The sequence below is a fragment of the Strix uralensis genome, chromosome 3 (assembly GCF_047716275.1).
Source record: "Strix uralensis isolate ZFMK-TIS-50842 chromosome 3, bStrUra1, whole genome shotgun sequence".
Taxonomy (NCBI): domain Eukaryota; kingdom Metazoa; phylum Chordata; class Aves; order Strigiformes; family Strigidae; genus Strix; species Strix uralensis.
In genome coordinates, this window is record NC_133974.1 from 63,416,391 (window position 1) to 63,434,059 (window position 17,669).

The window sequence follows — 17,669 nt, forward strand, 5'->3', positions numbered from 1 at the left end:
TGCCCAGGAAGCTGATGGAGCAGCTCATCCTGAGTACCATCATACAACACATGCAGGACAACCAGATGATCAGGACCAGTCAGCATGGGTTTATGAAAGGCAGGTCCTGCTTGACAAACCTGATCTCCTACTACGATAGGGTGACCTGCTTATTGGATGAGGGAAAGGCTGTGGATGTTGTTTACCTTGACTTCAGTAAGGCTTTTGACACTGTTTCCCACAGCATTCTCCTGGCAAAACTGGCTGCTCGCAGCTTGGATGGGCACACGCTTTGCTGGGTAAAAAACTGGCTGGATGGCCGGGCACAAAGAGTTGTGGTGAATGGAGTTAAATCCAGTTGGCGGCCGGTCACGAGTGGTGTCCCCCAGGGCTCGGTTTTGGGGCCACTCCTGTTTAACATCTTTATTGATGATCTAGACGAGGGGATCGAGTGCACCCTCAGTAACTTTGCAGATGACACCAAGTTGGGTGGGAGTGTTGATTAGCTCGAGGGTAGGGAGGCTCTGCAGAGAGACCTGGACAGGCTGGAGCGATGGGCTAAGGCCAACTGTATGAGCTTCAATAAGGCCAAATGCCGGGTGCTGCACTTGGGCCACAACAACCCCCAGCAGCGCTACAGGCTTGGGGAGGAGTGGCTGGAGAGCTGCCAGTCAGAGAGGGACCTGGGGGTGTTGATTGACAGCCAGCTGAACATGAGCCAGCAGTGTGCCCAGGTGACCAAGAAGGCCAATGGTATCCTGGCTTGCATCAGAAATAGCGTGGCCAGCAGGGACAGGGAAGTGATCTTACCCCTGTACTCGGCACTGGTGAGGCCGCACCTCGATTCCTGTGTTCAGTTTTGGGCCCCTCACTACAAAAAGGACATTGAATTACTCGAGCGTGTCCAGAGAAGGGCAACGAAGCTGGTGAAGGGTCTGGAGCACATGTCGTACAAGGAGCCGCTGAGGGAACTGGGGTTGTTTAGTCTGGAGAAGAGGAGGCTGAGGGGAGACCTCATCGCCCTCTACAGCTACCTGAAAGGAGGTTGCAGAGAGCTGGGGATGAGTCTCTTTAACCAAGTAACAAACGACAGGACAAGAGGGAATGGCCTCGAGTTGTGCCAGGGAAGGTTTAGACTGGATATTAGGAAGCATTTCTTTACAGAACAGGTTGTTAGGCGTTGGAATGGGCTGCCCAGGGAGGTGGTGGAGTCCCCATCCCTGGAGGTGTGTAAGAGTTGGGTTGACATAGTGCTTAGGGATATGGTGTAGTTGAGAATGATCAGTGTTAGGTTAATGGTTGGACCAGATGATCTTCAAGGTCTTTTCCAACCTTGGTGATTCTGTGATACATCTCCTGAATGCTAAGCATTTCTGGACAGATGTGTAAAAATCAAGTCAACTGCTTAGAAGAAAAAACATGGATTTAGGGTCAAGGTTCCTGTTTCTCTCCCCCTCCCTCCCTCACCAAGTCAAAACTTGCAGTCTAACAGACACATGCTCAGCAGCTGACTAGCTCTATAGCTCTCTAAGCTTGCACGTTTTTCCCCATTTGACCTGGAAGTTCCTGCAGCTCGCATCTTACAACAGAAAGCTGGGCAGGTACCACACATGGGAACAAAATAACTAGAAAAGTGTACATAAACCCTTAGAGAGCTCAGTCCAGTAAACATTCAGCATGCACAAAGGATCCAGATCCTCATAAAATCTACCAGAGGAGAATGGACTGCAAGAATAACTGAGTGGTTACAATTTAGTCAGATCTACAGAAGAGCGAAGGATGGAATCCAGCTGTGTACCTACCAGTCTAAGAAAAGTGCTTGGATGGAGTTTTTGAAAGCAAAGCTCATGTTTCTGAAGCCTTACAGCAGTGGGGCTAAGAGAGATTTGCACTTGTGTCTTCGAAGGCTAGAATCACCTGTCTATTGCTCTAACATTAGCCACCTAAATTTCAAAAAGGAAACGAGAGCAGGTAACCCCTGTGGCATGTCTCCTGTCTAAGCCTGGGCAGCTTACTTTTAGTATGCCTTGTTTGTCATAAGGGAAAGGGAGACAGACACAGCAGAAGCAAGAGAGGATATGGAAGAGGCAGGATGAGACTAAGGACTCACTGAGTCCAGCACAAGATGGTTAATTATGTTCAGTGACTGTCTTCACAACGCTCCGGTTTCAGCCACTAATTTCAGTTTATGTTTTCACCTCACAACCAAGACTTCTTTTTTACATCTTGGACCCTCAGTGCCTGTCACGAGTTGGCAGGTGTCTCTGGAAGACCAAGTTAGAACCCATGAGACTGAGCAAATTCACTGAGCAGATTTTAAGAAATAAAGCATACAGGCTTTTACAGAGCCAGTTTGTTAATTTCAGGTTGAGGAAATACAACCCTGATGTACAGAAACTTTTCAATAAAGTAAAATTGCAATTTTTTTGTCCTGTCTGTTGAGATCTAAAAAAAAAAAAGCAAAAAAAATCTTCTGGAAGAAAATACAAAAATGTAGCTGAAAAAACAGGCAAAATCCCAATCTGTGCCACTATCTGTGCTACAAATACCAACTCCTAAAACTTGTCTTGCGAAACAAAAATCAAAGTTTCTATTAGAACTGACATACTTAACTGATCAGAATTAATTTGAAGCTTTAATAAAAAAATACCCATTTCTGTATGCACAATAATTAAAAACATGCATGCTAAAACGTAGCCATATGCTGTTCAGGGCTATCTCCCTTCTGATGAACGGTATACTTTGCATAATTTGTGAGATCAAGTAGTATTTGCTTTATATATATACACACACACATATTAAAAATATAATGAAAAAATGGAGGGAAAGGGAAAAGGACTGAAAACCCCAGAAACCTAACTTACCTCTAACTTGAACATTCCAGTTAGGTGGCTAAAAAAATTAGGTGGCATGAATCTAAGCACAAGTATATTAAAAAACTTGCACAATCTTATATACATATCTATTATGTACTTCCAAGGGCAAGCTGCAAGGCCACAGCTTCTGTCCCTGCTAAACAATTCAAGCTCCAACAAATATTTGATGCAATCCTTACTCAGCAAACATCTCAACCTACCTAACTGGCCAGGACAAAACTGGCTTATTACCAGCAGCCATCTTACTAATTATTTATTCATTTGGTGAATACAGAGTGATACAATACTTCCCCAAGACAGATCACGCTTAACCATACATATGAAGGACTGGATCTGCTGTGTGGGGTGCCACAAACCTGTCAAATGAGGAAGTGAAGTCAAAAGAGTGAATTCCCATGAATGAATCTGAGAAACTAACCTCAAATCAGGGGCACCACCATTATTAAATTTTTATATAAAACATGCATAATTGCAACTTACAGCATTGTGTGATCTTCTGGATATTAGAAGTTATGCGTTGGGCTAGTTGATTAGGATCCCCAAAACCCGCACTGTACGACATGGCTGAGTAGATTCGCTGTCAAGATCATCCACGATGGGAACAAGTCAGGCAGTCTCCACCTATGAAGGAAACCTAACCCCCTGCCAAGAAAACAAAGTTATGTCTTGGTCACTGGTTTACAACCGTCTTCATCATCTTAAAGAAGAATGCACAGGAAAAGATTAAAGAAAACTCCATATACTAATGTTTACCCTCTCCAAAAACACAGTACTTCAAGGACAGAATTTAAGGGAATGCTTTCTTAAAAAAGTATTAAATAAGAATATGGCAACCTTTTTGTACTTCCTACAATAACTCTTACTATTAAGATTCTCAGTAATACACATGGCTTAAGATCTGCGATTACTCCACAGCAGCTATGTCTCAGAAACTACATACTTTGTCAAACTTCTTACATATTTTCTCCACAGTAAGCAAAGAAAAAGTACGCATTTTCATTTGTTGCCATTCCAGAAAGAAGCTGTACATTTATTCTGTCAATGCCAAATCCTCTGATGAATTATATCCTAAACCAATTATATGGTTATTTCTATACCATGTATCACCCATCCCACCAATACAACCTAGCATATATAAACTGGAAAAAAACTCCCAGTGGATATCACATAAGATATCAGAATGAAGAAGGCACCCAATTCCTTCTAAACACCAATAATTTGTATCAATTCAGTTTTACTTGTAAACCAGTTTCATCTGAATTCTATGAATTGCCACTTTATCCTGTTTCAGCTGCCACGTTTCTCAACATGAACTCAGTTTTCAACAACTTAGGTGTACAAATGCATTTTTAGGGGTGTTTTTTGCACCCAGAACTATCATATCTTATGTAAAAAGGTCAAAATCTGACAACACAAATACTCACAAATAAAGTTGCCCTTAAAGCGCACACATACAAGCATGCAGCATGTTAACTAGTAGAGATGTCTTAGCCTGCTTTCCATCCATACAGACCAAATTTCTGCACAAGCTTAAAGATACTCTAGATCTAAATTAACAAGATGTAGCTTCAGATACAAGTGAGAATCAAAACTGGCCATTTATCTGTTCTGCAGTGAGAATGTAGACTAATCAAGCATATGTGCATCCAATGCAATCCCACAACTCCATCCAGGCTGTGGTTGGTCTTAACTTCATCCTTTCCAATCTCCTGCACATCACCTCCACAGGTTCAACATTTTAACCTCACCAGTTCCCCACAATTCCATTGTTCAACCCAAACCACATGCATTCCAAGCAATGTCCTCTTCTCCTAGCCTGTCAGCTTCTCGTTAACAGACACTGCTAAAACTCAGTTTCAGGGAGAGGGAGAAAGGACATTTAAATGTTGAAACAGAAAAAAGGGAAATTAAAAGGTCAAGTGATTTGTCAAGTGTGATACCACCTAAGCTACAGTTTGCAAACTTCTTATGAACTCTTTTTAAAAATAAAAAATAAAAAATTAACAATACTTGTTTCCAAATATTTTTTTTTTCACCTTCGGAAATGCCTGTATTAATACAGCACAGCACCACCCTGGTTGTTTTATAATGTAACTGTTTTCATATCTCTATGATATGAAATGATCTCTAGTAGAGCTGCCAAGACAGTGCACTGGTCAGACCCACGAAACATCCCACCAGGACTTCACCAGGGATATAACTACAGAGGTCAGGCTTATCCCTGCTGCCCTGCAGGTTACATTACCTGTGCTGGATGAACAAGCTGCTGCTGCTACTGTGGAGACAAACCCTGCACGATTCCGAAATGGCTGCTGTACCAGGGTCCCAAAAGCTGCTTGAAGTCTTCAGGGCATGAAGTATCCTCTAGGAATGAACAACCTGATTGCAGATGAGGCGACAGGGAGTGTATCTGCACTCTTCTACGTACTTGCTGCACAACTGCCCGCTAGTCATGCTAGCTCTCTGCAGTATTGTTTCCTGTCTTTGTCTGTACCACATGCAGGTTCAAGCTATTTTGGGTCACAGACTAAAGTCTGAAGTCAGCCAGTCAGCCTAAATCCCACTTATCTGGTCCGAAGCTGGCATAACAACACTTGATCTTTTTGGAAACTCTAGGCAATATTGCATTGAATTTGTATTGTAAGACCAAACCCATGCAAACTTTATAGCGAATAAATGGCTCTATGTCTTGGTATATTGACTAAGTAAGGGAATTCCATCAATTTAGCAGAAAATACAATCATAGGCATAAAATCCAAAGAAACCACCTAAAAGAAGTTAGTCTGAAAAAGAAGATTTCTCAGAACTTTTGACATTGTTTGTTTCTTTTGAAAGTCATGACTATTTCTAGACACATTAGTAGCATGCTAACTACAATGCTAGCATTGACTAAAAACACTTTTTAGTTAAATATTATATTTAATGTTAAAAGTTAAACATTAAATAATTAAATAAAAGCAGCTGCCTGGGAGAAGAGACAGCAAAAGAATAAATTACCTTGCGTAGAACAGCTACAGAACTAACTGAAAGAGTTCGTGGTAGTTTTTTCTCCCTTCGTATTTGTATTCACTAGACAGCTGCCTGTAACACTGTTGTCAGCAACAGCATTACAATCAAGAGATATACACAGAATGGTTCATTCAAATCTTGACAAAAGCAGTGATTGACTTTCCTTTTTTTTCCCTTGAAAATTTCTTCAGTTAATTGTTAGTATCTTTAAACAAGTTACACTGCACTATACTGACAAATGTACAGATTGTACAACACACAAGACTTTGAGTTTTTCAACTTTCTAGCTACATAGTTGGGCATCCAAACAACACAATGAGAGGATGCTCAGATGACAGATTGCGAAATCCACAGGATACAGTTTAGCTCTTCAGCTGCACATGTAGATCTGATTGTTGATACAATTCTTTGCATCAATACACATATTTCAATTGAGATATATAGTAAATTTGTAGGATAGTAGTATAAATTCACAGCTGTTTCACTCCATACAAATTCTTCCACCAGCAATGCTATTCCTGAGCATGTTAATAATACAGGTTGGTGACGGGGTAAGCTACTGGTCTGGGGAACAGACAGAGGGAGAGGTAAGGGGGGGTCAACCATCAGCTCTCATCATTTCCCAATGTTCACCACAAACTCCCCAAGTCAAGAAAAAACAAAACTGAACAGCCTAAAGAGAAGTAAAATTTTGTATTTGTTTATTATTTTTTCAAATGGGAAGTGTGCATAACTTCTTCATTCTAATTCTCACAGCAACATGGGCGTCTGAACCGAACAAACTCCCTAATTCTGCTCACGCACCCCTCGCTTGTTTGCACTGAGTTACTCAAACACCTCTGAAAACACAGATAGCTTAGCTCTTGGGAAGTCAGCGGGAGTTTTGCTAACGGCTTTGACAAAGTCTAGGTTTCAACCACCAAGAAACAAACCAGACACATACACCACTTCCTTCCATACCAAGGTGAGAGGAGCATTCATCAATACTCTGAATTTCCATAGATATGAGCCCTTTTCACTTCCACAGCATTTACCTACTCCATCATGACATATTTTGATATTACTGTCTGCATAACTTCTAAAATGGGAAAGTTATTAACCTGCTGCAGTTGAGGGAAGTACACTTTGCATTCAAGCTGGAACGGAGCTGCATCTGTGGTAGTCTTCAGTTCCTCTAGAAGTTTCAGTCAGGTGTGAGCTTTTGATTGTACCTTTTATTTTCCACTCAACATGTCTGTCTTTGGGAGTATACCTAGCAGCAACTTGGCTTGTCAAGCTACTGAAGAAAGTCCAAAGAACAGAGTCTACTGGCACAAATGAAATAAAGAATCAGAACACTTCATCTACACTCACTGAAGCAAAACCTCTCTGTACATACATGATGTTCAAAGAATTCAAAGGATTCCTATGTATTTTTCCTAACTTCTGCATTAACTGCTTGCTGCATCACACTGTCATTCCATACATACCCAAGCAAAAAATGAACCTTTCTAGAAAGGTGTTTGTCAGACATAGAAAAATCCCACTTTTCCCTTGGCTATTTCCAGTCAGATCACTGCCAGATGCAGAGACAAGAAAGTGGGAACTCCACAGCAAGCAGGTCCCCAGTGCCATTCTTGAAAACTCCATCAGGCCAAAATGATGCAGCATGACAAGCACAGCATATGTTAGATCTCATCAGCGGTCACCTAAATACCTTGCAGGCTCCAGTCAGCTACAGTTAATAACCACCTAATCTATTTTGTATTTTCTCATTTAGATATTCTAAAAGTTTTCCTTCTCCTATAAACCTAGACCATATATAGTAGGATAAGAACCCTTAAGGAATAATTTTACTGTTTAAGCAACGTTTTAGCATCAAAACCTAGAAATGTTTACATGGATCCTTAACTTTCAGAAAGCAAAAAGTACATGCTGCATTCCACATGCTTGAAAATTTAAATCTGATCTGAATTAAGATTTTATGCCTTTAAATATCCAGAGACAAGTCATGGGGCTTTCTTGTATGTGACTATTTTTTCTTCTAAATAAAGGTCACAGAAACAAAGCTTCTCCCAAACAACTCCTAAATGTGACTTCCTTTGTGAACTATTGCCAAAGTGCAAAATCCTTCAAGCAGGGTGAAAACAGGCAAAAATGACGAAAGACACTGGCAAAAAAAAAAAGATTGCATCCAGTCACAATGTTAGCTACAGAACATTTGTATCATAGTAACAGCCATGATTAGTAAAGATTTCTGCAATATAACATTGCTCAATCTATTTCACCTCAGTAGGTTTTACCACCCAAATACTGAGATGAGACAAAGTGCATCTACAGAGTGACTGGCACCTCCCTAAGGCAACCCAAAACACATTACCATCTTTGGACAGCATCTGCTGCTGACTTTAGTAGTAACTTTGCAGCAGGTAAAATTAATCTTAAAAAAAAAAAAAAGCTCTTGGAATGAAGGGCAGACTATACGTTGTAAGATAAGTATTCCCTGCTACACCACCTGAGAGATTCTCATAACTGACTCATTGCAACTGACTTAGTATACAGGTGAGCATTAAATCTGTCACTACTTTCTCTAGGGGGGATGAGGGAGGTTAAGTTTTTTCTGGATTTATCTATTTTTCCCCTTATGCTAAAATATTAAGAGACAGAGATCATATTTTCTACTTTGGGCTTTTACAGCTCCTAATGTGCTGGAATCCTGGCCCACAAAGGCAGGCTAGGGGCTTCCATAATACAAAACCAACTATGGAGCATAATAAACATGCAAACAAAACAGCAGTAAAATTACATCCTTCCTGCCTTCTTAAAAGAAAAAAAAAAAAAAGTTTTCAGATTTTCTTTTATCATCTAGTTTCAGGTAGAAGTCAAACTTACATCCATATAAGGTAGGGAAAAGCAAGTGAAGTTTATTTAAAACTTCGCTCTATCACAGCAACACTACATAAAAGATGTCAAAAGGTAATTTTCTATTCCATTCTGCCCAATTCCCTCAGCCTTGTCACATTAGTCATGCTGAAACATATCAAAACCAAGCTTATATTGTGTAACAGCTAGAAGTATTTTTTTTTTTTTTTTTAGAAAGGAAAAAAAATTATTAGATTGTGCCACTGGTCAGTGTTTTAGTCATTTTCCCTAGAAACAATTCTGTCCAACGAAGATGTAATTTAAAGCGGTGGCATTTAGAACTGCTCAGTGTGGAAAAACTAAATTACAGAAGCCTGAAATACTATTAGGCCTAATGTATCACCAAGGCTCAGCATATATGGCTAAAAAAAGAATATGCTTATCATTTTCTGATTCATCCACACCAATACTGATGATGAACTAGGTGAAGGAAGCACATAGGTTTCACAAGCCTAACAGAACATATTAGTTCTCAGGGAAATGCCTTAAGTAAGGGAATTATGTTTTCTATGAGCGCACAAAGCGTTTAGAGGCCTGATGATGAAGCAGGAATAGGAAAATGAACGCTGGGTACTGGAACTGGGGAAAGAACAGGAGGGCTGAAAACAGACCCAAGATGACTGTTTCAGAGTGCCAAGTTTCTTGTGCTGCTGGTAGACAAACATCTCATGGGAAAACAAAGTTGGACCAGAACCACAGGACATCTACGTGTTCTCACCCAAACCTCCCTAACGGCAGCTTGTTCACTTTGAACCAAATGGTCAGATCAAGTACACCAAGGCAGAAGTTATCTTCACACAGTATCTGATTGTACTGGATGCTGAGTCTCTCTGAGGCCTACCAGGATGCTAATGGCTACGTATAGCTCATAGTCTCTTTTTTTCTCTCGCCCCCCCCCCCCCCCCCCCCCCAAGAAGAGTATTACTTCAATGTAAGCCACCGAGTGCTACTTTATATTCTAAGACTACAAGAGATGTCTTCAGAAAGGAACACAAATACAGTTTATAACAATGTCACCATTTAGCATCACTTTCTTCGATTTTAACATATTTTAACGTTTTTCCCCCCTCCTCTTTTCCTTCTCTTCTATTACCAGCACTTGCACCAAACCACAGGCTCCAAGCAGAAGGGCTGCACTGCTGGCAGAGCACACGCCTAGGTGGTGACCGGCCAGGAGGGCTCTGCTCCCTTGCCGGCATGGCTCTCGGCCCTGGCACGGCTCGCTCATCAGCGGAGGGGGTCACAACACGTGAGCACGTCCCTTCTGGCAATAAGTATCCTGGGATTTTACCACCGAGCTTCAATTAAGATGCAGTGCCTTGCATTTCATGCAAAGGGGAGTGAAACCTTCCACTTCCTTCTACAGTTCCAAGAAGCGCCCGTTTCTGATGCGGCGGCGAGTGGTTCACCAGGAAAGCAGCGATAACGCCGGGCCAGGGGCCTGACGCGCCAGGCCCGGGCTCGCTATCTACACAGGCGATTTGTATAATCTCCCTTCCTCCTGCTGACACGCTTTGCTCGCCTCGGATCTGGCATAGCACGGAGAGCGTTTCGACACGGCGAAGGTGACCATCCTACCCTACAATTCGACATAAGCTGCCGTAAAACACCAGCCGTAGGCCCCGAGTCTCTCCTCGGAGCATCACGGCCGGCGTCAAGCCCAAAGCCACGACGTCAGGGGGGTGTCACGGGGAGGGCTGTGGGGCAGAGGGGGTGGCGGTGACACCACGATCGCACTCCACAGCCGCGCCCACCTCGTCCCGGCGCTCCCCGCCCCACAGCCCCCTCCCGCCACAGCCGCGCCGCTCACCCCAGGGAGGGGCAGCCCCGACCCCAGCGAGGGCCCGCGGGGCGCTGCGGCCCTTCCCGCCGCCCTCCGACAGGCTCCCCGCGCCTGGCAGCCCCTTCCCGGCCGGCCGGACACCGCCCTGACCGCCCCTTCCCCTGGGCGGGCTGGCGACCAACACCCCCCGGCGCCCCAGCGGGGCTCCCGCTGCTCTCACCCGGCCCCGGCGAACCTGCTCCCGGCGGGCGGCGGCGGCAGAGCGAGGAGGGGCGGACAGGCCCCGGCCCGTTCCCGCCCCGGCCCGCCGTGACGGCGGGGGCGTGGGGAGGCGGGGCCGCGCTGTAGCCCCGCCCGGCCGGCGGAGGGGGAGAGGCGAGGCGAGGCGAGGCGAGGCGAGGCCGGGGCGGGCCGGGCCTGGCCTCCGGGCCCTCCGGCCTGAGGGGGGCGGCTGGCTATCGGCCGGTGGAGGGGGCCCCCGAGGGGAACGGGGCAGCCCCGGCCCCTTGCCGGCCGCTCCGGGAGCCGCAGCTCTGTGCGAGTGGAAAAAGTGGGGAGTGCGGGGGAGAGTGTAACTTAAGGAAAAGATGGTGTTGTATCAGGAATGAAAGGGGAAACATGTTACAGTAAAAAAACTGTTACAGTAAAAAATACGATGTTGCTACATTAATATCCTGCTTTGAAGCACTGCCCTCAGTTTTGGTCGCTTCGTCTTTAAAATGGAAGTGGACACTTAGAAGAAATTGAGTGGGAAATTACAGATACATTTAACAGTGCCTTTAAATGAAGAGATATTTAGCTGAGAGAGGAGGCGAGCGGTGGCAGGAACAACGGAAAACGAGGGGTGCGTTCCCATGGCTGCGGGTACAGGGTCGGGGTGCGGGCAGAGCAGGCCATGCGTGGCTGTGAGGGCAGCAGGGAGCAAGGCCACAGGGAAACCAAGGCCATGGCGAAACCGGGTCTCCTCCTGGCCCAGCTACCTGAGGAGAAGCCGCAGGTGAGCCCCGAGGCCACCCTGCATAGCAGCTGGGGCGCTTCTGCATCCTCCCCAGTTCTTCAAAGGGAAAATTACAGGACCAGATGCTCCCGAGAGCCCCGGGGCTGGGCTGCCTCATCTTCAGGATACCCCAGTATGCATTAAATGCCACAGCCCAAACAGCGCACAGCACCTGATTGCTGGGAACGCTGGCCCCTCCACAAAACCCAGCCTTGCCTAGGGAAGAGCTGCGGAATTTGGGAAGTGCAAGTTTATTTCTTCTATGTCATAGATCTTGGTCATCGCTAAGATTTAGAAATAACTAGAACAGTTGAAACCCTAATAGCATCCTAACTAAATAACACTAACAGAAAAGTCCAATAAACTGCCAACACGATAGACTGAAGTTAAAAGGCCTGCAATAGACAAGACTAGCCTTTACATAGGTGGTTCTTGATATGTCTCAAAGAATGCTGAGAGACAACATAGCCTCTGAGACTTGTATGCCTACATATAGTTTTTATGTTAACTGATGCAATGTCCTTTTCTCACTTTCAGAAATTAAAGTTACTAAGGAAAAAAACATTCTGATATGCCCATCGGCTGCAGGAATGCTGTATACATCTTCATTCCAGTTTTAATAGGCCATTTTGATTAGCAATGATTTTAGCGCTGCTAGATGCGCAGGTGTTTGCACCCATGCTGTTGACATACTGAAGCTGATCCAAGATGATCCCACTAGACACTACGCTAATGAGAGTATAATGCACATCCCTTCTGAATTAAGGCCTCGCCTTGATTTTTATCTCCAAGTGTTTGTCATAAACTCTGTTAATTGAGCCCAGCCACTCTTGCTTTATAAAGCTTCAGCTGAGCTCACTGTCAGTTTTTCTCCCGAAAACAATACATCTTTTACTCTCTAATTTCAAACATGTACTTCCCATTAAAAGAAGTGACCATCAGTGATGATGCTTTACCTGCCAATCACCTCTTGGGCACTTTTTTTGAGTCTTGAAGGTAATACACAGTCAACAGTGATCAATGTTCATTCTCATGCTATGGAAAAGAGGTATCCAATGCTTTCCTAGCAATGCTGGGTGTTTCATGAACAAAATGCTGGTGCTCACCTGCTGTTAGCTGACTTATCATCAGAATCCATACTTTATTGTTAAATAACTAGAAATCTTTGTGATATAATTCTTTAAAATAACTGGTTGCAACAAAGATGTTACAACCTGGGAGGCTGAAAGTACTTAAATAATCATATAAAATAATTATGAAGATACTGTAAATAGATCAGCCAGAAAGTCCTATTTATTGATCAGATACTGCTAAGAGCATGCTATGTCCTCAGAAGATTTTTGTTAACTCCTATAGAAAAGTCACTGAATGGCAGAATGTGCTCTGTTTCACCCTTTTAGATAAAACAGGAGGATTCCTTCAGTTTCTGCATGCTTTCCTCTGCTAGCAATGGTGCATGGACAGGAGTTGTAAGGAAGATGTCTCTAAGCGTTATTGTCAGAGATGCTGAAATGAGTGCTGCTGCACTATTCTGTCTATAAACTCATTTAATTGGCTTCCTTCCAGATCTCCCACACCAGTGTTACCTGGGGATTGAGTTCAGAATCATGTATTCATTTACCTTTCCTGTTGCTTTTGGAGTGTGATCAGATTTCAATTGATTAAATGAAATGGGGAAAACTCTAGGGAAAGAAAGGGAAAAATGTTGAGACCCTGCTATGCATAGTCACAGCATACCATGGAGGATGCTCTGGATATTCACTGACTGAAGATCAGAGTATTTGCCAATTATACTCCTGTTATTGTGTGTGAAACTGAAGTAAAAGGGATGTGACTTCAAACACATGCTGTTTGAGGATCCATACTCTGTATGGTATCTGATCTTTGAAAGAGTTGGAAATTAAACCACACCAGCATAGTGTGATTTTGAAAGAGCACACCTTCCTCCTAGCCCAGTATCCAAATCAGTCCCACATTCCTTGCTCTGTATTTCTGCCTCCCACCTCCTGCTCCTGCCCTGGCACCTAACCGGCAGGCACGTGGGCCCAGCTGAGTGAGTGGCACAAGCATCGGGGTTGCTGATGATGGTGATGCAGGAACAAGGCACTCATTTCCGTGCAGCTCCCCATGCCTGCATGATGAAATGAAGGGGAAGCAGCCCAACCCTGGCCTCGTACTCCTGGTAAGTGTCTTCTTTCCAAGGTGTGAGCGGTGCCTAAATGATGTGTAATTTACCTTATGGGCAAATTTCATTCTCTGCTATTGCACTTCACTTGCTCATTTCTGACTTTAGGTAGGAAGAACAATGCTGCCAGTATTTGGTATTGATGGCAAACCTCCTGGCAGAGCTTCCCAGACAGTTGTTACTCATGCATTCCACCATCAGGAAAACTTCCTGTTATTGTCATCATCATCTGCATTTGCTAATTGAATTAAATATCTGCTCCGGAACCTGAAATGAGATTAGGTTCCTATTACACCCAATGCTGTACAAAATTATGACGGATGATGGTTTCCAGCCTGAAAAAGCTTATGGGTTAATTATATTGCAGAATGGCCTGTAAAACCTATTTGTTTAAAAAGACCTGTATTGACCATTTGTATGTTTTTTAGGCTGGTACTTGCTCTCCAGCAGCACTAATTAACATGGTAGCATAAGTCTTAAATAAACAGAGAAAAATTATGTTCTCAATATTGATATTATTTCCTAAAAAAGAGACAAAATATTTGCTAGCAACTTATTTTCAAATCTTTCTTTGCCTTTCTGTTTAATTTTCAAAGACCATTCATCTGCACTAGTGAACTGAGCTGACATTATTATTTCAAAGCCCAGTCTTTAATTAAGTAGTACCTGCAGATACATAATCTTTCCAGCTTCAACCAGACCATTTTGAAATGATAAAGAGTTATAAAGGGCATAAAGTTAAGAGGCAATATTTTATCCAGATAAAGAAATACAAATCTACAGAAGGAAATATATTAAAAATAAGAAAACCTATGGACTTTGAGGTCAGCAACTAGCTTTGATAGAATCTGATAGATTTTTATTTGGAAAATGAGGTCATTGTTGAGTAATCAATCTTCATCATTTTACAGCTCCTCCTCCTCCTCATTTTACAATTCATAATTACCTTCATTGCTTTTTGAAACCATGGAGAAGAAAAAAAACACATAAAGGGATCCTAACAGAATTTGGCTAGGTAAACCAACCAGATGACAAAGGCAAGGGGACAGGGGGGAGTTATAAAGAGGAAGAAAACATCATTTAATGATAGTTGTGAAATGCGGTGTCAGAAAATCAGGAAAACGATCCTGGCTACTCCCAGAATTTTAGCAGCTTTTCTTTCTCACTTGTTTGCTCTGCCACTCTCACTGTACACATCAGTACTCTGGGTTCTGCTTTTCCCTCTATCCATCGTTCCAGTGTGCTGTTTAGCCAAAAAGGAGATCTAGCAACAATCACATGATGTTATGGCATACCCCTTATTCGGCTGCATAGATGGTGGTAACCCATCGAAGGAATAAGGCTCATCTGCTTCCATAGAAGAAAACTATAAAGACAGATTATGCAGAAGTGGCCAACTGAATGCATTCATGACATATACCTCCTATAATTTGTTAAGAACTGGTAGAAAATGTCTCAAAAAACAACTAGAAACTCAGTGGAAGTTCCCTTTCTCTATTGCTTTGGCTGCAGTGAGTTCAGAGCAAAAGATGTCAATGAAAGATGTTGTTAAGATGTCCCTAGGACATGACTCAGTTTGCAACTTGAAGATTTCTACATAGCTAAATATCTTAACTTCTATTATATGCCTTGCTTAAGCTCAGTGTCCCACAGATGGGTGTCTAGTTCCATTTTAGAGCCCAGATGTTTCCCACCTGGCTCTCAACTGCTCCTTCATTGGTGCAGGATATAGACATCTCAGGTTCCCTAAGGCACCTTAGGTGGCACTAGGCAAATGATTCATATCCTCTAAATATCCACTGACTACAGCCTGAGCTTAAACAGCCATTCTGGCTGTAGCTATAATCAGTGCTTAGGCATTTATCATAATTATAAACACCTACCTATACACATTAAATTTAAGAGTCTTCATCTCAAAACTCGTCCCACCGTCCATGTCTTTCAAGATGTACCACAGCTTCCCTGTATATTTCTGCAGTAATTTGACACCTGAATTTTTCTAAGAATCCAATTCTGCCTTTCACTCTTTAGCCTTGTCCCTGGGTTTGATACCCTTATTACAGAAAATCTACAGCTGTATGCAGTAGGGGTCAGGCTTTTACCTCTTGCTACAGCATGAGTAGACAGAGGAACAGTAGAAGAAGCCTTGGTTTCTCTCCTAAGAAACAATGGAGATTAATGTAGCAAACTGGAGGGATATCAGACACTGGGAGAATGAAGAGAGATTGAATGACACTCCAACTCCAGGCATAAGGCTTCATAAATGTCTCAGTTTAAAAACACCAACATTTTATGGTTACTTTCTATTCAGGACATCCCTGAATATAACACATAAGCCCTCCTTCTCTTCCTCTTCCTCCAGACATAAGCTTTACCTTTGAATATTTTGAACACTGATATTCAATCTTAAGACTGGGGTCTTAAGATTACATACAAATCCAAAAAGGGTTTGAGATAAACAGATGTCAGAACAGATTACAACATCCCAAAACTGTGGCTATTTGTACTAGTAGAGTTCTTGCCATGCAAAAACCATAATGATATGACAAAAAAGAGGGAAAAGAGTTTTATCATTTAGTTTATTGCATACATTAAAATATACCGTTTTTACAACAATCACTGTATTCCATTGGTTTCCTACAGAGTATTCACTGTGAAGTTCCTTTCTTTTGTTCTTATACACTGTAGGGCCTGATTCAATTTGCTACCTCATGTAGTGAAAAATTGACCACTCTTTTCAGTAGGCTACGGGGCATCTTACTGTTATTTACATGCTTTCTGTAGCTGTTTGTTCTTTTAGTGTTTGTCACTCAGAAAATATGCAGCTGGCTATAGGACAGAATGACTTTTTTAGATGTCATTAAAAATTTGAACAACCTTCAAACCTAATAATAGATTTACATACTCTTAACAGAAAAAGGAGACAAAATTATTAGTGTTATTTGGCTGCTTGTTAATTTTGCATAGAAGAGTTACTACTGCTTACTATAATTTTTTTCTGAAAAAATGTTCATAATAGTGAGATAGAACATAACTCCCTTATGAATAATACAAAATTTTACCATGCAGCTTGCAGATTTCAATTTAGCATCTCTACAGTTTTAAAATTGGCCTCATGAATGTGCATAAACATAGCAAAAAAACCCTGAGAACCTCTGCTGACATTTTTTGCTCAGCCCAAGTATGTAAGCATATGCTATGTCTGTAAGGAGACCTACTCATTTCTTTGGAAACAAGCAAACACAAGAGCATGTGGAATCTCAGGACTGTCAAGGAAACAATATAAAAGAACAAAACATAAACCATCATAACACCTATTGGTATCTGGAGTACCCGGTGCTGTTCCTGTCCTCCCTCTTCCCCTTCTAACTCCCTTTATGCAGTAGGAGTAGAAAAGAGGTGCATCAAGGCAAAAAGGGTGTTCAAAATTATGAAGCAGTCTCTTTGCACACACGGATCCAACAGGGAAAGATTCCACGGGTTTCAATGGACACTACTGAGGAATTCAGGATAGTATCTCCCATATGTAGCCTTTGGCTCAGGAGCATGTTCCTGTGGGCCAGAAAAATAGTGTAAAAATTATTGGTATAACCTTGCTCTCTCCTCTGCTGTTGGCCAATAGCTTAGGCAGACATTTGATCTCACCTGTAGTTGCATCCTTATGCCTTTTTGTATTTAAAAACTGACATAACACCCTATGTAACTCTGTAAATCAGCACCATCTGCTTTGTGTAAAAATTGGACAATAGCCTGTGAAGAAAGTCTTTTCAGAAACAGGCAGCAACTGTTTCAGGATACCCAAGGAATAGTATGGATAGGGTCCTCTTTAGAGCTGATTACAGTCAATTTTCAAACACTTGTTGGCATCACATACCAAATGCAAGACTTTACTAAGGTGTGTGTGCTGGGACAAATGTTGTGGAAGGTGAGTCACAGAAT

The 17,669-nt window shown here is 42.5% G+C and overlaps 1 protein-coding gene across 4 annotated transcripts in view; it reads right to left on the reverse strand.

The window, feature by feature from the left end:
- The window catches only part of STX7 (syntaxin 7), a 37,551-nt gene extending 26,671 nt beyond the window's left edge, over window positions 1–10,880 (reverse strand). Inside the window, exons 1-2 of one of the 4 annotated variants that reach the window (XM_074862535.1) lie at window positions 10,769–10,880; window positions 3,336–3,497 (exon numbers count right to left, since the gene is read on the reverse strand). In XM_074862535.1, the coding sequence (XP_074718636.1) occupies window positions 3,336–3,417 (82 nt within the window). In that variant the 5' untranslated portion in view covers window positions 3,418–3,497; window positions 10,769–10,880. Of the gene's footprint in view, window positions 1–3,335; window positions 3,498–5,100; window positions 5,220–10,768 lie in introns of those variants that run through there. The other 3 variants (XM_074862536.1, XM_074862538.1, XM_074862537.1) reach the window with 3 other exon arrangements.
- Between the last annotated feature and the right edge of the window lie 6,789 nt (window positions 10,881–17,669).